Raw genomic sequence first — 26,366 nt, forward strand, 5'->3', positions numbered from 1 at the left:
TCTTCTTAGTTCTTCTAAATATTTGGTAGAATTCATCCATGAAGTCATCTGGTCCAAGGCTTTTCTTTGCCAGGAAACTTTTGGTTACCAATTAAATCTCCTTACTAGGTCTATTCAAATTTTCTGTTTCTTTTTGATTTAGTTTTGGTAAGTTATGTGTTTCTAGGAATTCATCCATTTCACCTGGATTATCCAGTTTTTTAGTGTACAGTTCATAGTAATCTCTTATAATCCTTTTATTTCTGTTAAATATGTAGCCATGTCTTTGTCTTTATTTCTGATTTCAATTATTTGAGTCTTCTTTTTTTTTATTTTCCTTAGTCAATCTAGCTAAAGATTTGTCAATTTTGTTGATTTTCAGAGAACCGACTCTTGGTTTCATGGATTTTTTCTATTGTTTTTCTAGTCTCTCTTTGTTTATCTCTGCTCTAATCTTTATTATTTCCTTCCTTCTTTGAGCTTTCAATTTAATTTGTTCTTCTTTTTCTAGTCCCTTAAGGTGTAAGGTTAGGTGGCTGATTGTGATATGTTTCTTCTGTTTCAATGTAAGCTTTTACATTATATTTTCCTCTAAGTACTGCTTTCCCTGCATCCCATGAGTTTTGGTAAGTTGTGCTTTCATTTTCATTTTCATTTCATTGTTTTCTTGATTTCCTTTAGTTCTTTGTTGGTGTATTCCTTTAACGTTTTGAGCATACATAAGATAGTTGTTCTAAAATCTTTTTCCAGTAAGTCCAAAACCTGTTTCTTGAGGTATGGTGTCTGGATATTTATTTTGTTCCTTTGAATGAGCCTAGTTTTACTGTTTCTTTGTCTGCCTGGTGATCTTTTGTTGAAAACTGGGCATTTTACAAAACAGCCACCTCTCCCAGTCTTCTTATACTTGCTCTACACAGGGGAAGACCTTTGTAATCAGCCTAATGTGATGTCTTAGGGTCTTTTCAGACCTGTGTTGTCTCTGGACCAGTGCGTGTGTTTTTTTTCCCCAGTTCTCCTATTTATACATCTGCTTTTAAATGTCTTGCTTTTCTAAGAGTCTCACTCTTGCTTACTCTTGGGGCCTTAGCTGTCCTATTGTACTCCTCAATCAGTAATCTCTTGTCCTTGGTGTCTGTGGGTCTATAGTTACCTTTGCAACCGTTTTTACAAATCATACCCGCTGCTTCCCATGGCTCCCTTATTCTGAGATCTGAGCCATTTTTGTTTGTCTGAACTCTGAGTTAGGTGTCAAAAGACCAGTCCTTAGGCAGCCCACAGACAGGTTAGAACATTGCAGATCAGTCTGCTCTCTCTCAGGTTTGCAAAAGGGGGCTGGGGATCTGGCTGCCACTTTCCTCAAGCTGCACTAAAAAGTGACTAAAAAATGCCACAGGTTTCCTACCCTTTTAAATGTGACATTTTTTTGATGGTGCGTTCGCTTGGTTGTGGTAGATCTTTGACTCATTTCTAGAGTTTCTATAATGCCTTTTTAGTCTGTTTCTGGTTATGTACTTCAATCAAAACAGGAACATATTCTCGTCACTGCTGGAAGAAAAGAGTCTTTACTCTGCCAACCTGTCATGTGTGATGGATCAAAGGGCCCTTAGGACTGCACGTGGACACTGTCACTTTTTACAGAGAACCAATTGACCTTGTATAACTGGAGATGCTTCCCCTCAAACACAGCTCTGCTCCCTCTGCTGAGGGTGGTGTCAGTCTCTCCCGATGCTGCTGGAAATGGAACACTGCATGCCTGGACACCCCACAAAAATAAAGGGTACTGACGTGCTCCCAGGCCAATACTTGTTCAGGAAGTGAGAGAAGTACTGTAGATATAAAAACATGCCAGTTTCTAAGGCAGCCTTCACTCCACATAGGAAGTACATGGCCAGGATTTGATTTGATAAAAAATTAGTATCACAGTTAGAAACCAGACCTGACCCTGAGCTCCCTTAATGACTTCCTCTAATGTCTCCCTGTTGACCCACCCAGGCCTTATCTTATCCTGTGTCTGGCTATCATTGGCTCTGCCGGTCCCCTAAGCCCTTCCCTGCCCCAGGATCTCCTCTCTCTAGGTGCATTTCAGGTGACCTACACTTACCAATTTCTATCAGATGTTTCCTGAGGGCCATCTGGATGTGCTCCTAACAACCCGGGCTGAGTGATGCCACTTTGTGGATTCACTAAATGACACATTTCTGTGGGTCACGTCCTCCCAGCCCAGCGGCCCTAACAAGCACCAGCATGGAAGCTGCTGGCAAACGCTGGGAGGAGCCCTTAGTACCGCAGGGAGCTGCCGGGGGCAGCCTCTCAGGGCCCCACACCCAGGGCTCATCCCAGGAGACACTCCTGAGGAGGGGAAGGCAGGGCTGTGCCCTTGAGGAAGGAGGGACCGCTCACCTCTCTGACCTCGGGCTGGAGAAGGACGAGGGCTCGGGACCGCGGAAGACGGCAGGGAGCTCGCCCTCCTCCCTGAGAGCTCGGTGAGCTGCATCCAGGCGAGGAGGTGAGACCCTGCTCACTGCCCCTCCCTCCGGAATGCAGTCACTGCTGCTGAGAACTCTACCCCAGCCCTGATTTCATTGTGGCTGGTTAGAAAAAAGGGAAAACAAACAAAACTAAAACCAAAACCTGACTCAGCACCAGAAGATAAAGGAACTTCCATGTGTATGTAGCACCTTTTAAGGATTTGTCTAATTCCAAATGAAATGATCTCTATTTTAACTCATTACTGATTACTAATTTTCTTCATTTCAGATACAGTCTATAACAGTAGATTCCCGTCTGTGTTCTGAAGCAAATCCCCCAGCCTCGCCTCCCACCCCTGTGGGGCCTGGGGAGGGGGGAGGCATCTTCCCCCAGAGAAGGTGGGCATATGCCCCCCTCTCCCCCGTGCCTCCCTGGGCACCCCCTTGCCTGGGGACTGCGGTCTCCCTTCCTTACTCTCACACTCAGGGCCCCTCACAGAGTGGCCCTGACCTGACTCCCCAGACTCTTCTCACCATCCTGTTCCCTAAACTTCAGCCAAGTTCCGCCCAGCATCCTGCTTGTCCGGAGAGTGTACCGCCTTCTTCCAAGTCCAGGCCTCTGCATGGAGGTTTGCTCTACCAGAAATGCCCCTCCTCTTGTGGCAACAGTTTAAATTCCTCGTTATTAAATTACAAATCTGCAGCCTCCTCCTCCTAGAGCGTTGCCTGATTTCCCAGCAAACGTATCTGCTGCAATTCCCTGCAGAATCACGTCAGGTCAGGGGCCACTTGGTGCTAGTTTCGGTTCCTGCATCCCAGCCCGTGCATCCCTGAGCGCACAGCTCCGTCTCATTTGTCTCTGCCGTGGGTGTTTCCTCATCAGTTAGTCTCCGTAAACGTTGTGAGTGAAGTATTTTCTACATTTCCAGGTATAAGCAGCTGCCATCTCATAAGATAACTTTCTTAAAAGAAGTGATTCACGGTGTATAGAGCATATTGTAGTTTAACCAGTGGTGGGGGGCAGGGTTGATACAAGTTTCTTCTCATTATTCCTAATACCAGCTCACCAGAGTGATGCTTAAAGGCAAGGACAGTTATGCTAATTTTTGCAGAATAATTTTTAATTCACAAAAACCATTAATTCTAAGACTGAAAAGTTGTATGTGAGATAAGCGTATGGTTACTACATCCACAAGCAAATTTTTACAGCCCTGGGACATTATGATGCCCTTAAATCCTCCTGGAACAGGTTGAAAGTTAAACTGCATTGAGGATTTCTGAATTGCTGATACTATGATATACTATAGTTTTGTTTTTTTTTTTAATTTTATTTATTTATTATTTATTTATTTATTTATTTATTTATTTATGGCTGTGTTGGGTCTTCATTTCTGTGCAAGGGCTTTCTCTAGTTGCGGCAAGCGGGGGCCACTCTTCATCACGGTGCGTGGGCCTCTCACTACCACGGCCTCTCTTGTTGCGGAGCACAGGCTCCAGACGCGCAGGCTCAGTAGTTGTGGCTCACGGGCCCAGTTGCTCCGTGGCATGTGGGATCTTCCCGGACCAGGGCTCGAACCCGTGTCCCCTGCATTGGCAGGCAGATTCTCAACCACTGCGCCACCAGGGAAGCCCCCATAGTTCTATAGTTCATCTAAATTAATAAAATGAGATTTAAAAATCACATTCAAAATTGAGCAAAAGCCAAACTAACTCTTTTCGTATTAATTAAATGATAATAAAGAGAAGTATGATTGTCCCTTTCGTAAAACATACCAAAATTATATGTTAGATTACATTCACTTAGCACAAAATGTCTTTCAAAAATAAATTCTAAGCACTAAACAATCTGAGGGATACACCTGTACAGTTTTAGTTGCATATCTGCGTGTGCATGAGTGACATGCCTGACAGCTTGTAATTCATGTTTTAAAAAATGATTCAGTATTTTAAAAGAATATAGCAGAAGGATAGCTTCTTATGCCTAAATCACCTGTTGTGCAAGGTCCTCACTCTAGTGCATTTTACACAATAGGGTTTTATTAGTCATAAACCATGGCTGACAGTCATAAGCGCCAGTGTAAATGGGGAGAATGAAAATAAAGATGGGGCCTGAGAAACTGAGCTATTGTGAGCCAAGGTCCAGGAAGCAGACTCTCTAATAGCTTATTGGGTGTCTAGGAGCCAACAGAACCTTCTAGATAGTCTGTATAGGAAATCATCTAGCTTTCCCAAACTACATACATTTGGAATTAAAATTCCATTTGCTGCCAGTATCATTGTAAATGGGGGAGTAAGTCCCCCTTGTAGGGTCTTTAAGGGCCACTGCAATATTTCTGCAGAAGAAATTACAGGGTTTATTATACTCACAGGCCCTAGAGGAGAAGACAGGGCGCACCTCACCATTCAGCAGCCACCTAGCAGGTGGGGAGTCGAGAGAGAGTGAGGACCTTGGGCAAGTCTGGGTGGAGCAGAAACAAGGCTTGAGGAGATGTCATTGTTTCTTGGAATGTCTAGGTCACAGTCGGGGAGGGCAAAAAGGGAATCTTGCGGCAGGAACCAGCTTGGGCACACCCACGCACCTGGTCCCCTGGGTGTTGAGGCAGCAGGAAAATAGGAAATTAAAAAAAAAATTTACAATCCAATCATCTTCACTCTTTATTCTCATTTTCAACCTTATTTTCCAAAATATACAATCCTTAGTTCTCCGAAAGTTAGGGAGAGGAAACTGGCTTCCTATTAGTTAACGGTGATGCAACATTGAAACACTGGACATCCTGCTGAGGTTTCCATGGTGTCCGCTGGGCTCTGCAGCACCCAGCTCCTGGAACTTTTCAGACTCCTCAGTGAATTCATTATTGTTTAAAAGAAAAGAACACCCCGTCTTTCTGTTTTTGTTCCTTCTGTCACTGTTTTTATTCTACCTTGCCTCATTCTACAAACCGTCGGCCATGGAACTCCTGTATAGTTTTTCATTGTACGTAAAACACCAATACATCTTCCATCGTGGAGGTAGTCAGGGCAATCACTGTTACCTCTCTTTTGCACAGAAAAATGGAGGTTCATGGAGATTAAGAGATGTATACAAAGTTGGAATCACAACAGATCAGGAACTCTAATTTAGTTCCTTGGACTTAAAAAAATATTGTTTTCTCCACAAATTCCTCACTGCCTCACTAAGTTTATATGTGCAGCAAACATGGACAGAAGGCTCTTAGGTCTGGGCATTCATCACTACCTCCAGGGAGGGAGCCCAGGGGCAGCGGTGCTGAGAGCTCTCACTGCCCTCAATCTCCCCCTTTGCTCCCCTGAGCTCAGGTAGGACCCTGCGGGCAACTCATGTGGTCCCCCAGGGCTCTCCTAATGGGTCCAACATTGAAGCCAGGACACAGACCCCATGGGGCCTGTAAACTGCCTGCCCATCTGCACGAGGATGAGAGGCAGACTCAGTGATGGGACAGGCAGAGCCCACACAGAAACAGTAAGGAAGTCACCTGCTCCTCTGTGCTTCATTGAACCTTTGAGAGACAGGCACGGAACCGAAAATGCCATCCTTGTATCAGGACACCTACCACACTTATGTCACTTTCAAACACAAAGTCAAAGAGACTTTATGTCACTCAAAAACACAAAGTAAAAGCTTCTTCAAGACAGGAGGTGAACAGGAGAATTCTATCTTTGAATATTCCTACAATATTTGTAGTGAGTATTTAACATGAAAAAAGTAGTCAAAGTATTTTTCTTAAAATCACCTCCTATGCATCTATAAAAATCTTTAAGAAAAATAGTCCAGGATAGAAATATAATAGAGACTGCACACATTCATGAATTTATCTGCCTCCTAACAAGTCCAACTTGTGAAGTGTAGAGCATTTTATATGTTAGAGGCACAATTATAAATCGCTAAAATACCCGCTTGATCACACTGCAGTACATTGTCATTGCTTTACTTGAATGCTCACCTAAGATTTTTCTCTGAAATGTACTCAGAGCAGAGACAGTTATACAATGAAAGTGAGAAATCGTAAGAGCATAACACTGTCTTAGAAATAGTCCATGTAGAAACCACTTACCCCAGCACAATCTTGCCACATGTTTTATGTTCTGTCCACAGAGCCAGCCCATGGCAGCTCATAGTAAGGCGGTCAAAGAGAGTGTTCTGTCCTTTCCCTCTTACCTACTCAGACATCAACATTTTCTCCTGCTCTTTCTGTGTCAGCTGCTCTCAGGTGAGAATAAAGGAGGTGAAAATGTGAGCTTTCCTAGGAAAGCTCTGCCTCTGTCTCCCATCCTCTTCAGAGCCTTACACGGCGCCTGCTGGCAATTGTGGTTCAAGTAATATTGTTGGATGAATAAACGGATGAGAGACCCTGACTTAAAAGAGTCACTTTGTTGTACAACAGAAACTAACACAGTATTGTGAAGCAATTAGACTCCAATAAAGATCGATTTTAAAAAATAATTAATTTTTTTAAAAAAAGAATGCCACAAAGGGTAGTTCCATTTCAGAAAGACACTTCTTAAGATTGAAAAGTCTTTGAGATTCACAGTAAATCAATATTTCAATGCCATGGTGGCCCCTTCGACACTATGGGGAAGACTAGAAGGGATATTTTGAAAGACACTGACCATTTCTAGTATATTTCAAATCGTACCTCATGGTTTGCCCAGTGATTATAAATTTGATGCTGTTCATCATATAGTCCTTCTTTATAGTGAGGCGAGCGGGGGCTACTCTTCGTTGCAGTGCGCGGGCTTCTCATTGCGGTGGCTTTCTCATGTTGCAGAGCTTGCGGGCTCTAGAGCACAGGCTCAGTAGTTGTGGCGCACGGGCTTAGTTGCTCTGCAGCACATGGGATCTTCGTGGATCAGGGCTCAAACCCGTGTCCCCTGCATTGGCAGGCGGACTCCTAACCACTGCGCCACCAGGGGAGTCCCTGTAGTTTGTCTTCTATAGACATTTATTCATCTGTAGTAGCCTGTAGTAGTCAGGTGTTAAGTTTAAAGCATTAATTCTGCTATCTTGCTTTTTTAGCATTTTTGTGAATGAGATAAATCTTTGCTTTTACTGATTTGTAAAGAGTATATTATATTACATTATATATTTGCATTTCTGAAATTTTTATAGCTAAGACATGATAAACACATGGGAAGATCTGCTAAACTAAAATGGGGAATTTTCTTCTAAAACTTCGATGTAATGTCTGTGAAATAATCCAGAAGAGAAGTAATAACAAGCAGTTTTCTTTATAAACCAGGGAACATCAGTGAACTCTTCCTTGCATTTCAACCAGTCAGACTGATTGAATTCATATTTAGATGAGAGTGATTACGCTGTCGAGACAATTAAGTGAGGTGATCTAAGCCAAGTGCTTGGCTCAGGGCGTCATTTATGGGAAGCTCTCCACAAACACACAACATCATTATCATTATTATTTCATGAATAATTTGATAATATATTTGCTCCTGGCTTGGATTCTTCTCTCTTGGATACTTTTGCTAGCACAAAATTTTTTTTCAATTATTGTAAATTTCACTAAATTTTGGAAACTGATGATCTTTTGTTGCCTAATGGTAAAATACCATCGGATTCTGATTTGAAATGGTACATAGAAAAACTCCTCTCTCATGCAGTTAAGAAGTGACTAGTTAGCAGTGTGCAAAACATTCAGGTAGAAATAGTGCCTCCAGGAGTCTCTATTTCAGAATTCCCCAGATAAGGGTCAACTCCCTACTCCCTCATGTAAACCGACATGTTCATGTTATTGTAGCATGGTTTGTCATCCCGTTGGTTTGGAAGGAAACTAGGATGGTAGAAAGAAATATGCAGAAAGATGCAGTCCAACTTAAGTAGAACCTGTTTTTAAAAAGTGACCCTGTGATACTAGCCCATTAAAAGCTCCCTTAGAAACCTCTGACATCCCCAGGGTCAAATGTGCCTCATTCAGTGGCTGTTTCATTATCTCAGTCCAGTGGGTGTCATCCTAGGCACAAGCTCCACCATCACCTTTATTTTTGTTCTTCACTCTGCCCAGATCAGAAGCTGCAAGTTGTTAGGGAACCAAAAGTGCAGCCCCACTAGAAATGGGTAAAAAAAAACCCCAAATGTTTGTTTAGGTGATATTATCTATCAGAGCTGGAGAGACACGAAGCCGATCATGAGAGAAGAGTCTCTGCTGTATATTAATGGGAACTTTTCTGGAACAACATGCTCTCTTTAGCTTTTCCACATGTCTAATCACTAAGAGCTTGTCTAGCTACATGAGAAAAACAAAACCAAAAGCCCCACAACTGCCTAGAAGCTTATCAGTATCAGAAGGGTACATCATTTTAAGTCCATTCAGTATAACACCATGCAGCTGTTAAAAAAGAATGAGCAACACTGAGATGTTCTAACATGGAAAGATCTATAAGACTTGAGTGGTTTAAATGGAAACAGGAGGTTGGAGAATAATTTGCAAAATATGATTCCATTTCTGTTAAAATGCATGAAGACAGCTCATGAGTGCACAGATTAAAAATATGTATGACTATGATGGTAAAGGACTAGAAACACATCCACTGATGGTGACCCCTGGGAAGAGGGTGGGCAGGTGGGTAAGAGATGATTTACATGTTTTACTCTGTACACTTAGGCTTGGAATATTTTATAAGAATGTGTTGATGTCTATAAAGTAAATAATAATAAGAGCAGATACTTAGCACTTACTACGTGCCTGGCACTGTTCCTCAAAGCATGCTTCTGAAGTGAATACTGTAATCATTTTACAGATGGAAAAACCGGGACACAAATGGGCTGAGAAAATTGTCCAAGACCCCCCATTTAGTGATTGACAGTGAGGTAAACAAATTTCTTCAATAGCATAAAGAGGGTTGGATCACATGAGCTCTAAGATCTCTCTTATTTTTTTTAAACGTTTGTTGTTGTTGTTCTATTTGATTTTTGGCTGTGTTGGGTCTTTGTTGCCACTCATGGGCTTTCTTTAGTTGCACCCAGCGGGGACTACTCGTTGCAATGCACGGGCTTCTCATTGCAGTGGCTTCTCTTGTTGCGGAGCACGGGCTCTAGGCATGTGGGCTTCAGTAGTTGTGGCCCACAGGCTCAGTAGCTGTGGCCCACGGGCTTAGTTGCTCTGCGGCATGTGGGATCTTCCCGGACCAGGGCTCGAACCCGTGTCCCCTGCCTTGACAGGCGGATTCTTAACCACTGCACCACCAGGGAAGCCCTCTAAGATCTCTTGAGTGATCATGTCTCAAAGGGCTAAGAGGCTGGGCTATGGATTCAGATGTCCCTTGTAATAATCCAGCTCTGAAACTGGCTAGTTGTTCACCGGGGGCAGGTAACTGAGTCCTTCTGAGCCAGTTTCCTTATGTGTACAAGGTAGAGTAGGCACTGCCTCACAGCATTACAAGTGAGGACATATAGGGAGGAATGCCTAGAGACCCAGTTGGACCCTCAGAGTTGGTATGGAGATTATTTTAAGCTCAAAACATTTGGGAATCAACAGATGCAGAAAGAGCTTTCCTTATTTGACTAAAAGCAGACATTTCTGAGAAATGAGGCTTCTATGATTCCCTCTTCAAGACAGGTCTACTCCCAGGAGAGAAATCAAGAGTAAACCTACCACAAATCCCCTCTCTGGGGAGATTCGCATAGAAGAAGGAAAGACCCCTTGAACTTGCAGACACAAAATAATCACAAAATTACTTATCGTTCATTTATTCTTCTAAAAGAATAGAAGTCCTTTCTTCCACTTTCCTTTTCTCTGCTAAGTTAGATATATAAACCTCTAACTTTAAACATTTAGTGAGATAGTTACTTCTCTTGTTAGCTCCCATATATATGAATAAACTTCTTCTCCTGTTACACTATCTTTTGTCATTTTAATTTGCAGGCCCCTAATTACTAAACCTAATAGGGCAGAAGCAAAGTCTGCTTCCTGACACTAGCAATTGGTTGGTGAATGATACCATCATTGCCTGTGACTCTGAAATCACAAGATCATAGATTAATCTGCATATCTAAAGAGTCCAACCTGTACTCTGAGGTTAAAAATAAGATCATCAAAGCATACTGAAGTATGGATATAAACATTTTGAAATGATAAAGATCTGGCTGTACACATAACATGTTTCTTCAATTCTGTAAAATTTTATGTAGGTGGAAATTTTACTGCAGAAACAAACTCAAAGACTGAAATTACATTAATAGAATATGGTGTAGCAAAATTTAGAGCTGAGCAAATGTGACATATAGTTAACGAGATGCATGCTTTTTATTATGTCACATTTTAATTAAAAATGAATGGTAATCAGTTCACAGTAGTGACTTCAGTTGATCCTGCTTCTAAATGGTTAAAGCAAAAATAAGCTCCTGATCTGCTCTTCAGAAGATTAACTATGGCCATGGTAGGTCTTTTTCTCTTTCCCTTTTGGAAGAGAAAAGGGGAGGGTGTCCCCAGGTGACAGGGACTGGAGTCTTGTGGGCCCAGCACACTTCCCTGTTGGGAAGAGGAAGGAGGAAGTATTTGCTTACATTTCCCCCAGTGCCTGGAACCTAAGCTGCAGCTTCCCTAGAACATTGTTAATGATGAGAAGGATCTCATGGCAGAGGGATGGTGGCCACCGTGCCTAAACCAGGAACCTGATGCCTTCCCTGTCTTCGATTGTGGACTTTCCTACCAGAAAATCTGAAAAGAAAGGATTTATGGGAAGCAGTAAATGCAGAAGTAAAAGACAATTTTTTTTAAGCAGATATTCATTTTTATTTATTTATTTATTTATTTATTTATTTATTTATTTATTTATTTATTTATTTTTGGCTGTGTTGGGTCTTCGTTTCTGTGCGAGGGCTTTCTCCAGTTGCGGCGAGCGGGGGCCACTCTTCATCGCGGTGCGCGGGCCTGTCACTATCGCGGCCTCTCTTGTTGCAGAGCACAGGCTCCAGACACACAGGCTCAGTAGTTGTGGCTCACGGGCCTAGTTGCTCCGCGGCATGTGGGATCTTCCCAGACCAGGGCTGGAACCCGTGTCCCCTGCATCGGCAGGCAGACTGTCAACCACTGCGCCACCAGGGAAGCCCAGACAATTTTAATAAACCATAAAAATGGTTAAGTTGGTGCTGGGGGAAAGAGTGGCTTCTGTGTTCTTTAAGCTTTTCTGTACTATTTGAATTTTCTAGCCAAGTGTGCCTATATCTATTATTTATTTTTTATTTCACCAGGGATTTTCTGACTAGTGAGACCACAGACTACATTTTTTTTCATTGTTATTTTCTATCACAAAACAATGCAATACATACCATTTTTAAAAAGGAAACAAAGAAGAATTTCTAATCATGCATCAATAAAAAACAAAAGAGCACAAACATACATATATATTTTAACATATTGAGCAGATCAATCTGTTAAAATATATAAATGTTTGCATAGTGACCTGAAATAAATAGATTATTTAGTCATAGACCTTTTCATATGCATTCTATAGTAAGTCTTCTGAGAGATGAACTTTAATCTTTCCATCCAGAACTTTGGAGTATCTGAGATTTTGCCCTATTTGCAACAAGTTAAGCTGCCGTTTTCCATGGATGCAGGTAGAAGACAGAAGACTTATGGGTCAGAAACAAAGGACTCTATTACTTACTTGGTTACTCATAAACCACTGCAGCCAGCATGGGCATCCGAATATTTGCCTTGGTTCTCCTTGACCCTGAGTCACACAGGGGCTGTGTGGATAGGCCCGGATGGATGCCTGCACACACAGTGGGTTATAATACAAGAGTTCAGGGCATCAGAATCTTTTGGGAGGGAAGCATGCTTGCCCTTACCTCTGGAAGAAGACATTATCTTACAAGGCTGTTTTCTATCTAAACATCCTTGGCAAGATAGCTGAGAATAAAGGGCTGTCGGTGCTTCTGTTTCTAACATGTGCAGAAATGTGAGAAACCCATGGAGAATTGTCTTACCTCTGCTCTGACTAACACACAGCCTTTTACTTTTCTTCTGAAATGGCAATTACATGTTGCAAAGGACTTATTTCACATTTACTTAAACTTAGTTTTCAAATATATATTTCTTTGTCCTATTCTAAGATTAACTTCTCTTGTGTGAGAGTTAATTTTGAAATTACAGTGTGAACCGTATGACCCTAATCATTTTGGTTTAACAGTATTGCTAACTCAAATTTAAAATGCTGAGAAAAAAGCATCTCTATTTTGTCACTAAAACTACCAAAACAGCTTTAAATACACAATTAGTTTCAAAACAGCTGTTTGATCTTGACATATTTTTTTTAAAGAGCTTTTTGATGTGGACCATTTTTAAAGTCTTTATTGAACTTGTTACAATATTGCTTCTGTTTTCTGTTTTGCTTTTCTGGCCCTGAGGCATGTGGGATCTTAGCTCCCTGACCAGGGATTGAACCTGCACCCCCTTCATTGGAAGGCAAAGTCTTAATCACTGGACCACCGGGGAAGTCCCGATCTTGACCTATTTTTAAACATATTTGGCTAAATCCTATTTAAGTTAACACTTCCTCTGAAATCGGAATTGTGACAAACACTGTAAGAGAGCTACTATTTTTTGCATAAAGGAGAGCAAAATCTTGTGATAGTAAGTATGTTTCCCTTACAAACATAGTATAGGATAAATCTAAATATTCTGATTTGAGAAGAAAATTTTGAATGGAGGAATTTTTCATTCCACTGTTGCAGGATTGTCTACTTTTCCCTAATATTAAAATGGACAGTTAGCCTCTTGAAAGAGGTTAAAAATCCATACGGAATGTCTCAGAAGGGTTTAGTTGTTCAGTGGCTTTCACTCTTCCTCACAAATTATTTAAAAATGGAATTTTTGTTCAAGATGTCTACCATTAGCGTGAAATATATTTTCCAGTTTTATTGAGACGTAATTGACACATGACATTGTGTAAGTTTAAAGTGTACAACATAATGATCTGATGTATGTATATATTGTGAAATGATTACCACAATAAGTTTAGTTAACAAACATCACTTCACATTGTTACACATTCTTTTTCTTGTGATGACAAGTGTGAAGTTTGATGCTTACCTGGTTCTCTTCTTTTGGACTTTGGCAAATCTAAGAATTAATCCTACCACACATAGCCTATACTAGTCTATCCAAATCTAACAGTTAGTAAAGACATTAACACATTTATCTGTTTGTATGTTTTATTGAGCACAAGATAATAATCTCATTCTCAGAAGCAATGAAATCACCGAAAGGGCCAAATCTTGAGAAAGCCTCGTAGAGTTGCCCCGTTACTAGATAAAGCGCTTGGAATATATAAGTATGTTGTGTCACGCGTCTTCCTGTGACCTGTGATTGTTACTTGAAAGTGTGGAAATGCAGAACAGATCTCCTGTTATTATGAAAGGCCCATCTGTGACAGGTGGAAAGGAGGACGCTATGTTAAGAGCTTGTTCTGTGCAGTTCTCATGGAGGTGACTTGTGTCCTATAGGGAATGTCTCCAGGCTGCATTCCACTCTGGGTTCTTTGCCTCTGGCAGTTCTCCGTGATCACTCCTGTATTGGGGTCCCCCACGCCACTCCCAGGCTCCATGATTCACTGGAAGGACTCACAGGAATCAGCCTAGCGTTATATTCACAGCTGTGATCTATTACAGCAGCAGGACACAAAGTACAGTCAACAAAGGAAAAGGCAAGTGGACCAAAGTCTGGAGGAAACCAGAGGCAAGCTCCCTCGAGTCCTCTGCCAGTGGAACCACACAGGACACGCTTAAGTCCTCCAGCCATGAGGACAACATGTGTGAAATGTTGCCAACGAGGGGAGCTTAGCCTCAGCCTAGGAGCCCAGGCTTTTATGGGGGATGGTCATGTAGGCACCCTCTCCCTGGTACATATCAAAATCCCAGATTCCAGAAGGAAAGCAAGTGTTCAGCACCAACCACATTGTTTGCATAAACATCTTAGGCAGCAGTGAGCCACTCTTATCAGTTCTGGGAGTGGTGAAAGCCCTCCCAAAATTCAGGTTCCTAGACACCAGCAAGCCTTTCTCAGGATGGTGACTCAGGCCTGCGATGTTATCACTGTTATCTCTTTTGGTTCTGATTTTTTTTCTTCCTTTCCTTCAGTCTTTCTTACCTTCAATCTTATATTCTATTATTTTAATAAGATGATCTGATTTAACACCCTTAGTTTCTTACATGAAAATACCAGCATGGTCCTGCGCTAAGGTGGACAGAACACACCAAGTCCTTCTGAAGCTCTGGAGGCTCTGCTCCCGAGGAGGGCATGACCAAGGCCCTTCATTCATTACCTAAGAAATGGTCATTCCCTAGTAAGGCGCTTAATCTGTCCCATTTCAAAAATAAGTGATGCCACATTTCAAAAATAAGGACTCAGGGTAATTTCCCTGAGTCCTTAAGAGCGATGACTCATAGAGGACACCTCTGAACTGGCCCTCTCTATAGGAGAAAACAAGGAGCCTGCGCTAGAAAGAATGGAAAGGCCTAGAAATGACCAATTGGCCCTGAAAATTGAGTCAGTGAACAAGTGTCTGTTAGGCACGGACGGTGTGGAATGTGGTTAAGGATGGTCTGAGTTAGCTAGGAGGTACCATCGTGGTCCTTCTCAGACACATACTCTTCCGGGAATTCAACTGGCAGACACAATTAAACTTGAAAACTTCCTGAATTTCAACAATGCCACCGAGTGCCTTCTGCTTGCCAGAACTAGACTGGTCAGTGATGGTCTGAGGAGAAACTTAAACTACTTTGAAAATAAGGCAGACTTAGAGAGTGGTAGCGAACATGGCACCCACCTAGCATCCAAACCTTGTGAGACCCTGAGGGTCATGAGTATAACGGATTGTGGCTGAGCCGTAAGGGACTCACCGATCCAAGTCACTCAGCAAGGCCACCACAGGCCAATCCAGAAGCTAAGAGTATTATTTTCCTCGGGCTGCAGTAACAAAATGCCACATTCAGACGGTTAAACAACAGAAATTTATTTTCTCACAGTTCTGGTAGCTAGAAGTCCCAGATCGAGGTGTTGGCAGGGTTGGTTTCTTCTGAGGCCTCTCTCCCTGGCTGACAAATGACTGTCTTCTTGCTGTGTCCTCACATGGTCTTTCCTCCGTGTGCACACTTCCCTGGTGCTTCTCTGTGTCCAGATTTCCTCTTCTAGTAAGGACACCAGTCAGATTGGATTAGGACCCACCCTAATGGCCTCCTTTTACCTTAATCACCTCTTTAAAGACCCTTTCTCCAAATACAGTCACATTCTGAGGTACTGGGGGTTAGGGCTTCAACATAACAGTAGGTTAAAGGAATTCCCTACCATTTGAAGTAGTTTAATGTTGAACTAAACACATATTGGTATCACTTTAAGTCAATGGAACTTCTTAATGAGAAATCTTCCTAAATTTTGTACAAATGACCCAATTTGCATATTACTATTTTCAACATATACAGGAGGCCACTGGGTTAGTGCTATTCTCCCAGTAGTCCTAAAACAGTCTAGACTCACAGTTAAATACTTTAATTCCTTTAATTTCATTAATGTATTTAATTCCTTGAAGCTGCTAATAGAATATGCCCACTACCCAGCACTCCTTTGAGGCATTCCTTAATAACACTAACCATACTTCATTTTCTTCTTTTGTGTTACTCTTGAAGTTTAGAAGCCAATTCATTTGTCAGAACTAAATTTGTGCCATGTATCAAATAACATACTTTTATTTGCAGTGTTCTAGTATTGTTTTCAACAGCCATATATTGATTTTGAGACAGGCTGGGACCTGGGGCCCTTTGCTGGGACCTGGGGCCCTCTGCTGCAGTGTTGCAGTGCTTGCACCTCGACACACCTCTCCTCGAGCAACAAAATAACAAAGAAACTGTATGGGACTAAAAATAACGACGTGCACGCCCAGTTGGGGCAAATTCTGGACAAAAGATACAAAGAGACCAAAAAACCCAACTGCCACTTTCGAAGATCCCAGAGCAAAAGCAGGGTACTGCACGTGCCCCCTGCACACAACACCACCTAAGCGGTGGGCAAACCACCTAAGCCACCCTTCTGGCCCGACCCCTGGACACACCCCTGCCCTCACGCCATATAACAGGGGTCCCCAACCCCCAGGCCGCAGCCTGGTAGGAATCAGGCTGCACAGCAGGAGGTGAGTGGCAGGGGAGCGAGTAAAGCTTCACCTCCTGCTCCCCATCGCTCACATTACTGCCTGAAACATCCCCCCACCCCACCCCCTGCCGGTCCGTGGAAAAATGGTCTTCCATGAAACCTGTCCCTGGTGCCAAAAAGGTTTGGGGACCACTGCCATATAAGCAGCAAGCTCGCCCCCGCTTAGGGAGCACGCAAGCAAAGGAACCTGTTGTTTGTTCTCGCTGCCCACTGCTGCAGCAGGGGCCCCAATAAAGCCTTGCCTGAATTTCTTGTCTGGCCTTTGATCAATTTTTATTGTTTAAGGACGCCAAGAACCCTGGTCGGTTACAATTTCAAAATACGGTCTTGATGTCATTGGAAGTAATTTTTTTCTGACTTTTTCTCTGTTTTCAACATCTTTGCCAGCAAAAGATATGTTCCCAGATGTCTTCTAAAATGTTTTCTTCCTGATCATTTAGAAAGATTGGGAAAGAAAGAGTATTGAGAAACTTGAGCTGTACTTTTGCTGCACAGGAAGGGTGAGCTGTGTTCCATCCTAGATTAATAATATTTCAAGCAGGAGGGAAAAAAAAAGGAAAAGCCTATAACTTTAGCAATGTGTTTGAAAAAGACTTGATTTCAACAATGTTTCTATCATGCTTACGTTGCAGCTGTCTAAACAATACAGGTAACAAAAGCATGTCAATTAAAAGCAGCATTTAGGACCCAGTTTCACAGATCTGCATTGGCCCTGGGTTTCGGATGATTTCAGGGCCAGGCGCTGGGAGTTCCTGTGTGGTGTAGTTGTGCTCAGCCATGGGGCAGGTGGGTTCCCTCTTGCTGTAGGAGAAGGTGGTGGGACACACGGAGATGGTTATCTCTTTCTGCTTTTGACTCTCCTGACTTGCTTCCACCAAGAGGCCATAAACCCAAACTGGAAATACTGATTAAGTGCATACTTTTTCCAACACATTGACCACAACTTGAGATTTTCATGGCGGAATATATTACATAAATGTCTGGAAAGCAAATATTTTAAGTGCACTTTAGGTAGATGTTTGCTTACTTTAATCAAGTAGAAGGAGAGATTATTCTTTTACCTTCTGGAACGTGTTGAGGTAAACTTATCTACAGAAGGGAAAACTTTAGAGTTCACCTGGTACAAAGCACCCGCATCCGGATAAACGAAGGTTGTTCCCGAGTCCAAGCTTGCTGTGCTTGCCGCACGACAGGCCAGTGAATCAGACATGACGCATTGAGGGAAAGAATACGACGTTATTCGGAAAGCCAGCAGACCGAGAAGACGGCGGACTAAAGTCTCAAAATAACCATCTTATCGGGGTTTGGATGCCAGTTTCTTTTATAGCACAGAGATGGGGAGGAGATGAGGAGGTAAAGTAAAAGGGCCATCAGTTTTGCGAATATCCCCTGGAATGGCCAGCCTCAGGGAGGGGATGTGTTAATTTCTTTTTAATTGCAGCCATCCACAGGTGGGCAGAGTCCGTATGTTTCCCTGAACAAAGGCACTTTGGTTTAACATTCAGGCAGAGGAACAGGGTTCCCCAGGCAGGCCATTATGTACAGACAGTATCCTTTTAGTGAACAAAAGCAGCGGAAGGCAAAGGTTAAAGTCAAAGAAACAGATCCACCGTGTAGTCAGATTTGGTTCTTCCCTGTAACAAGGTCTCAAAGAGTGAGTGGCTCCCTCCAGGTCACATATAATAATAATATATATAATAATAAAAATTATTCTGGTAGAGAAAAGAATGCAGAACTCTAGCCACTCTAACTCCTTAGTTAAAAAATGAGATTTATTTGCAGGATAAGAATGATGCTGCTATTAAAAATAATAATAGCAATAGCAAGTTTGAAAAACTTTCACGTGGACCTGTTCAGGTGCTTCATTGGCATTTAAGGCCTTCTAAGTATCTGTACTAGCCTCCTTCAGGTCAGCCTGTGTTGCTGGGAAACTGCTTTTCTCACTACTCTCTGGACAAAACTCTGGGTCTAGTTTCCATTATTCCGTGGAGTGTTTTTAGATCCCACCCGTTGTTAAACACACACACTTTTGTTATTAATACAAGAACAGATTTTTCAGAGTTTTTTCTTTGTCTTTTATTGTTAAAATTTTTTTAATTGAGGTATAATTGACGTAACATTACATTGGTCGCAGGTGTACAATGTCATGATTTGATGTTTGTATATGTTGCAGAGTGATCACCACAATAAGTCCACTTAACATCCACCACCTCACATAGTTACAACACTTTTTTTCTTGTGATGAGAATTTTGAAGAGCCACTCTTCTAGCTACCTTTAAATAGGCAATACAGTATTATTAACGTACATAGTCACCATGCTGTGAAAGTTCCAACCCCATGACTTACTCATTTGATAACTGGAAGTTTGTACCTTTTAACCTCCCTCACCCAGTTGGCTCACTCATCCCCTGCCTCAGGCAGCCACCAGTCTGTTCTCTATCTGTGAGCTTGACATTTTTTTGTTTGTTTTATAAGGTCCCATATATGTGAGATGATATGGTATTTATCTTTTTCTGTCTGGCTTATTTCACTTAGCATAGTGCCCTAAAGGTCCATCCATGATGTTGCAAACAGCAAGATTTCATTCTTTTTTATGACTGAATAATCAAAAACATATTTTTTATTGTTTCTTTAGTAGATGCCAGCTTCTGATATCAGCTTTTAGGTGAAATTATTGTGAATCTTTTTATGTGTGATTTTATGAGTCAGAGTTCAGAAGACCATTTGGATTTGCTATTGTAGGCAGATGTTGAAAATTCAGTTTTTTAATAGAATCTTGTACTGTTTTGTAGATTTTACTTTTTGGATTTTGGACTTATTTCACTTAGCATAATAACCTCTAGGTCAATCCATGTTGTCACATCAAAATCACAAAAGATCTCATTCTTTTTTACGGCTGAGTAATATTCCACTGTGTATAATATACCACATCTTTATCCATTTATCTATTGATGGACACTTAGGTTGTTTCCATATCTTGCCTCTCGTAAGTAGTGCTGCAATAAACATAGGGATGCATATATTTTTTCTAATTAATGTTTTTGTTTTCTTTGGAAAAATACCCGAAGTGGAATTGCTGGATCATATAGTAGTTCTATTTTTAACTTTTTGAGGAACCTCCATATTGTTTTCCATAGTGGCTACACCAATTTGTACCACCAACAGTGCACAAGGGTTCCCTTTTCTCTACATCCTTACCAACACTTGTTATTTCTTGTCTTTTTGTAATAGCCATTCTGACAGGTGTGAGGTGATATCTCATTGTGGTTTTGATTTGCATTCCCCTGATATTTAGTAATGCTGAACATCTTTTCATGTGTCTGTTGGCCATATGTATGTCTTTGGAAAAATGTCTATTTAGGTCCTCTGCAAATTTTTCAGTTGGTATTGGGTTATATGAGTTCTTTTGGGTTATATGAGTTCTTTGTATATTTTGGGTATTAACCCCTTATTGGATATCATTTGCAAATACCTTCTCCTATTCAGCATGCTGTTTTTTTCATTTTGTTAAAAGTTTCCTTTGCTATACAAAAGCTTTTTGGTTTGATGTAGTCCCATTTGTTTATTTTTGCTTTTGTTTCCCTTGCCTGAAGACACATATCCAAAAAAATATTGCTAAGACCAATGTCAAAGAGTGTACTGACTATGTTTTTCTAGATGTTTTATGTTTTCAGGTCTTACGTTTGAGGCTTTAATCCATTTTGAGTTTTTTGGTTTTTTTTTTTTTTATGGTGTGAGAAAGTAGTCCAGTTTGATTCTTTTTCGTGGAGCTGTCCAGTTTATCCAACACCAATTAGTGAAGACACTATCTTTTCCCCATTGTATATTTTTGCCTACTTTGGCATAGAGGAATTGCCCATATAAGTGTGGGTTTAATTCTGGGCTCTCTATTCTGTTCTAACGATTTATGTATCTATTTTTGTGCCAGTACCATACTGTTTTGATGACTGTAGCTTTGTAGTATAGTTTAAGATCAGGGAGCATGATACCTCCAGCTTTGTTCTTCTTTGTCAAGATTGTTTTGATTATTCTGTGTCTTCTGTGTTTTCATACACATTTTAGAATAATTTATTGCAGTTCTGTGAAAAATGCTGTTGGTATTTTGAAAGGGATTGCACTGAATCTGCAGATTGCCTTGGGTAGTATGGTCATTTTTACCAATATTAATTCTTCCAATTCATGAACACAGTGTATCTTTCCACACAAAAGACCCAAATAGTCAAAACAACCTTGATAAGAAAACAAAGTTGGAGGTATCATGGTCCCTGATTTCAAACTATACGAAAAAGCTATCATCATCAAAATAGTATGGTAAAGATGGATCTTTTCAGTAAGTGGTGCTGGGTCAATTGAATATCCATATGAAAAAATAAGTGTGACCTGACACCTCATACCATACATAAAAATCAATTCCATATGGATTGCATACCTAAATGTGAAGAAAAAACAATTAGGCTTCTAGAAGAAAATCTATGAGAACCACTTCATGACACACATCCAAAAGCTGAAATCTAAAACATGGAAAAAGCAAGTGTTGGTATGAATGTGGACCAACAGTAAATCTCATACACTCTTACTGGGAGCATAAATTGGTCCAACCACTTTGGAATACTGCTTGGCAGAGTCTACTAAAGCCAAACACATGCATATCCTATGACCCAGCAATTCTGCTCCTAGGTATATATCTATCAGAAATATGCACATTTATTTACCAAAAGACATGTACTAGAATATTCATAGCACTAATCATAATAGTCCCAAGCTGGAAACTAAATACCTGTTAAAACTGTTGTGGATAAATGAGTTGAGACACAATAAAGTACTATGCAGCAATGAGAATCAATTACCTATAACTACATGTAGTATGGATGAATCTGACAAATAGAATACAAAGGAAAATAAAACTACAGTTGACCCTTGAACAACATGGGAGTTAAGCCATGTATAACTTATAGTCAACTCTCCATATCCCTGGTTCCTCTGCATCTGCAGATTCAACCAACCACCGACTGTGTAGTACTATACTATTTACTATTGAAAAATACCCACATATAAGTGAACCCACAGTTCAAAGCAGTGTTGTTCAAGCGTCAACTATATAATATACCACATAACATACTATATGATTTCACGCATGCAAAGTACCAAAAAAAGCAACATTAATCTATGTTCTCAGATGTCAGGATAGTGGTTACTCAGAGAAGTTTGAGACTACAAGGAAGCTGAGAGGGCTTTGGGGGTTCTGGCCTTGTTCTCTTTCTTGATTAGAATGCTGATATCATGAGTATGACCAGATAGTGATATTTCTTTGGGCTTTATGCATGCAATATTGCACTTTTCTGTATGTACACTATTTGTCAATAGAAAGTTTTAAAAATGTTTTCACATCATGGATGTGTCATAATGTATTCAAACATTTCTGTACTTATTGGTCATTCCATTTGTTTCAGATTTTTTCTTCTACAAATAATGTAAAATAAACATCTCCATACATATTTTATACATATTGGTCCCTTTTTTTAAAAACATCTTTATTGGAGTATAATTGCTTTACAGTGGTGTGTTAGTTTCTGCTTTATAACAAAGTGAATCAGTTATACATATACATATGTCCCCATATCTCTTCCCTCTTGCATCTCCCTCCCTCCTACCCTCCCTATCCCACCCCTCTAGGTGGTCACAAAGCACCGAGCTGATCTCCCTGTGCTATGCGGCTGCTTCCCACTAGCTATCTATTTTACGTTTGGTAGTGTATATATGTCCATGCCACTCTCTCACTTTGTCCCAGCTTACCCTTCCCCCTCCCCGTATCCTCAAGTCCATTCTCTAGTAGGTCTGTGTCTTTATTCCCTTTTAAAGAAATAAATTCTTCGTATATTAAGTGGTTTAAGTCTCCACACTAATATACAATATACGTGACATTTCTTCCAGAAAAGCTGTAAAAACTCAGATTTTCATTTTCACTAGCAATGTTTATATTTTTCCTCTTATATGCTCATTAGAATTTTTTCATGTCTTTTTTCAGTGTGTATATTGAGTTCTTATCCTCATTTATAATAGATTAAGTCATTTTGCTTTCCTATATGTTGCAAATACTTTTCCTAATATAGGTACTCTACATTGAATTTGTTTATAGTAGACTTCTGATAAAATTTATGGTGATTTAAAATATGTCCACAAATACTCTGATACCATTCCCTTGAAGAGATGGAGTTTAATTCCTCTATCTTCATCATGGACTGGACTTTAATGACTTCCTTTTAATGAATAGAATGTGGCAAATTGACAATGTTTGACTTCTGATACTAGGTTATGAAAGGCATTGCTCTCTTCTCTTTCTCTCTTGAATCATTCACTCTGGAGGAAGTCAGCTGTCATGTGGTAAGGAAACTCAAGCAGCCCTGTGAAGTGGCCCACATGGTAAGGAGCTGAGGCCCCCAACCAACAGACATGTGTGTGAACTTTCATGGAAGTGGATCCTCCGGCCCCAGTCAAGCCATATGACTACAGCCCTGGCCAATGGCTTGACCCCAAGGCCACCCGGCTAAGACACTCACAAAGGCCTGGCCTTCAGAAAATGTGTGAGATAATAAGTATTTGCCTACTTAAACTGTTGAATTTTGTGGTAAATCTTTTTACAACATATAAGTAATATATAATTTAAAAATTTTTATTGTTAAACACAATGTATGTGCAAAAGCAAACAAAACATAGATGTACAATTTAACAAAGTATTATAAAGCAAACACTAATGTAATTACTACTCAGCTTAAGAAATTAAAAATTGCAGGTCCCCAAAAAGAATATGAGTGTTCTTTCATGATCAAAACCCTCTTGCTCCAGTTTATGTGCAATCACAATCTTGATTGTCATAGTGATCATTTCTCTGCTTTGCTTTATGATTTTATCTCCTATGTTTACATCTCTAAACAATACAAGTTAGTTTTGCTTATTTCTGAGTTGCATATAAATGGAATCTATGGAATCACAGATTTACTTTTTTATGCCTTCTTCTGTTCAACCTTTTGTAAGATTCATCAATGTTGTTGTATGGAGCTCTAGTTTGTTTACTTGCATTTCTGTAGAATATTTCCATTGTATGACTCTACTGCAGCATATTTATCCATTTTACTATTTATGAATACTTGGGTTGTTTCTAATTTGGGACTACTATGCTTGCTTTTATGAACAATCTTGTTCATACTGTCATGGTTCATGTGCGCATGAGCTTCTCAAAGTTATATATTCCTAGGGGTGGTGATAGGAATATCACCACTTTACCATTTAATAACAACTTGTTTTCCAAAGGGACGGATTAATATGCACTGCCTCCAGTGCTGAATGAGTTCTTGTTGTGACATATCCTCAACAACACTCATAATTCTAAAGGTTTTTAATGTTTGCCAGTCTGAGGGGATAGAGTGGTATCTCACCATAGTTTAATATGCACTTCCTTGAATAATAATGATTTTAAGTAAATTTTCATATCTTTTTGGCCATTTTTATTTTCTCTATTATGAAGCACCACCTATTTTCTATACATTGCCTGCCTTCCTATTGAATCAGAGATTTAAAATTATATGTTTAAATTTAAAAAAATATATATGTATATACATTTTAATCCTTTATTGTTTATAACTTTAGAAAATATTCTCTGACACTCATTACTTTATCTTTCAATTTTTAAATAGTGTTTTAATGTACAGAACTTTTACATTTTAATGTAGTTAAATTATAAATCTATTCCTTATGGGTAGTTATTTTCTGACTGCTTTAACCAATTTTATACCACAAAGTATATATATTTTTATATATAAAAAATATATATATTATATAATATATTTATATATATATAATTATAATATAAATGTATTTATTTTATATTTATTATATAAATAACATAATTATGATATATTTTATATTTATAAATATATCTAACTCTAATATATTATATATATAATACATACATATATAATTATATTACTCGAGATATATCATGTTCTTGGACTGGAAGAATCAACATTGTGAAAATGACTCTACTACCCAAAGCAATCTACAGAGTCAATGCAATCCTTATCAAACTACCACTGGCATTTTTCACAGAACTAGAACAAAAAAATCTCACAATTTGTATGGAAACTCAAAAGACCCTGAATAGCCAAAGCAATCTTGGGAAAGAAAAACGGAGCTGGAGGAATCAGGCTCCCTGACTTCAGACTATACTACAAAGCTACAGTAATCAAGACAGTATGGTACTGGCACAAAAACAGAAATATAGATCAATGGAACAGGATAGACAGCCCAGAGATAAACCCAGGCACATATGGTCACCTTATCTTTGATAAAGGAGGCAAGCATATACAGTGGAGAAAAGACAGCCTCTTCAATAAGTGGTGCTGGGAAAACTGGACAGCTACATGTAAAAGCATGAAATTAGAATGCTCCCTAACACCATACATGAAAATAAACTGAAAATGGATTAAAGACCTAAATGGAAGGCCAGATACTATGAAACTCTTAGAGGAAAACATAGGCAGAACACTCCATGACATAAATCACAGCAAGATCCTTTTTGACCCACCTCCTAGAGAAATGGAAATAGAAACAAAAATAAACAAATGGGACCTAATGAAAGTTAAAAGCTTTTGCACAGCAAAGGAAACCATAAACAAGACCAAAAGACAACCCTCAGAATGGGAGAAAATATTTTCAAATGAAGCAACTGACAAAGGATTGATTAATCTCCAAAATTTACAAGCAGCTCATGCAGCTCAATATCAAAAAAACAAACAACCCAATCCAAGAATGGTCAGAAGACCTAAATAGACATTTCTCCAAAGAAGATACACAGATTGCCAACAAACACATGAAAGAATGCTCAACATCATTAATTATTAGAGAAATGCAAATCAAAACGACAATGAGATATCATCTCACACCGGTCACAATGGCCATCATCAAAAAATCTACAAACAATAAATGCTGGAGAGGGTGTGGAGAAAAGGGAACACTCTTGCACTGTTGGTGGGAATGTAAATTGATATAGCCACTATGGAGAACAGTATGGAGGTTCCTTAAAAAACTAAAAATAGAACTACCATATGACCCAGCAATCCCACTATTGGGCAGGTACCCTGAGAAAACCATAATTCAAAAAGAGTCATGTACCACAATGTTCATTGCAGCTTTATTTACAATAGCCAGGACATGGAAGCAACCTAAGTGTCCATCAACAGATGAATGGATAAAGAAGATGTGGCACATATATACAATGGAATATTACTCAGCCATAAAAAGAAACAAAACTGAGTTATTTGTAGTGAGGTGGATGGACCTAGAGTCTGTCATACAGAGTGAAGTAAGTCAGAAAGAGAAAAACAAATACCATATGGTAACACATATATATGGAATCTAAGAAAAAAAAAAAAAAAGGTTCTGAAGAACCTAGGGGCAGGACAGGAATAAAGACGCAGATGTAGAGAATGGACTTGAGGACATGGGGAGGGGGAAGGATAAGCTGGGACGAAGTGAGAGAGTGGCATGGACATATATACACTACCAAACGTAAAATAGATAGCTAGTGGGAAGCAGCTGGATTACACGGGGAGATCAGCTCGGTGCTTTGTGACCACCTAGAGCGGTGGGATGGGGAGGGTGAGAGGGAGATGCAAGAGAGAGGGGAAATGGGGATATATGTATACATATAGCTGATTCACTTTGTTATACAGCAGAAACTAACAC

The 26,366-nt window shown here is 40.0% G+C and overlaps 1 protein-coding gene and 1 pseudogene across 14 annotated transcripts in view; one reads left to right on the forward strand and one right to left on the reverse strand.

Annotated features, from left to right (window-relative positions):
* LOC309634348 (contactin-associated protein-like 3) overlaps nucleotides 1-18,452 on the forward strand; it is a 181,428-nt gene extending 162,976 nt beyond the window's left edge. For 8 of the 13 annotated variants that reach the window (XM_082404288.1, XM_082404294.1, XM_082404280.1 and 5 more), the window contains one exon: nucleotides 11,970-12,357. In XM_082404288.1, coding sequence (XP_082260414.1) covers nucleotides 11,970-12,335 — 366 coding nt within the window. In that variant the 3' untranslated portion in view covers nucleotides 12,336-12,357. Of the gene's footprint in view, nucleotides 1-1,505; nucleotides 2,126-9,215; nucleotides 10,327-11,969; nucleotides 12,358-14,091 lie in introns of those variants that run through there. The other 5 variants (XR_014248004.1, XM_082404283.1, XM_082404295.1 and 2 more) reach the window with 4 other exon arrangements.
* Nucleotides 15,030-26,366, reverse strand: part of LOC309633819 (cyclin-dependent kinase 20-like) — a 45,243-nt pseudogene continuing 33,906 nt past the window's right edge. Inside the window, exons 10-11 of the transcript XR_014249578.1 lie at nucleotides 21,006-21,054; nucleotides 15,030-15,179 (exon numbers count right to left, since the gene is read on the reverse strand). The product of XR_014249578.1 is annotated as a cyclin-dependent kinase 20-like (transcript). The remainder of the gene's footprint in view (nucleotides 15,180-21,005; nucleotides 21,055-26,366) is intronic.

This window comes from Balaenoptera borealis (genome assembly GCF_965194805.1).
Source record: "Balaenoptera borealis genome assembly, chromosome: 8".
Lineage (NCBI taxonomy): Eukaryota > Metazoa > Chordata > Mammalia > Artiodactyla > Balaenopteridae > Balaenoptera > Balaenoptera borealis.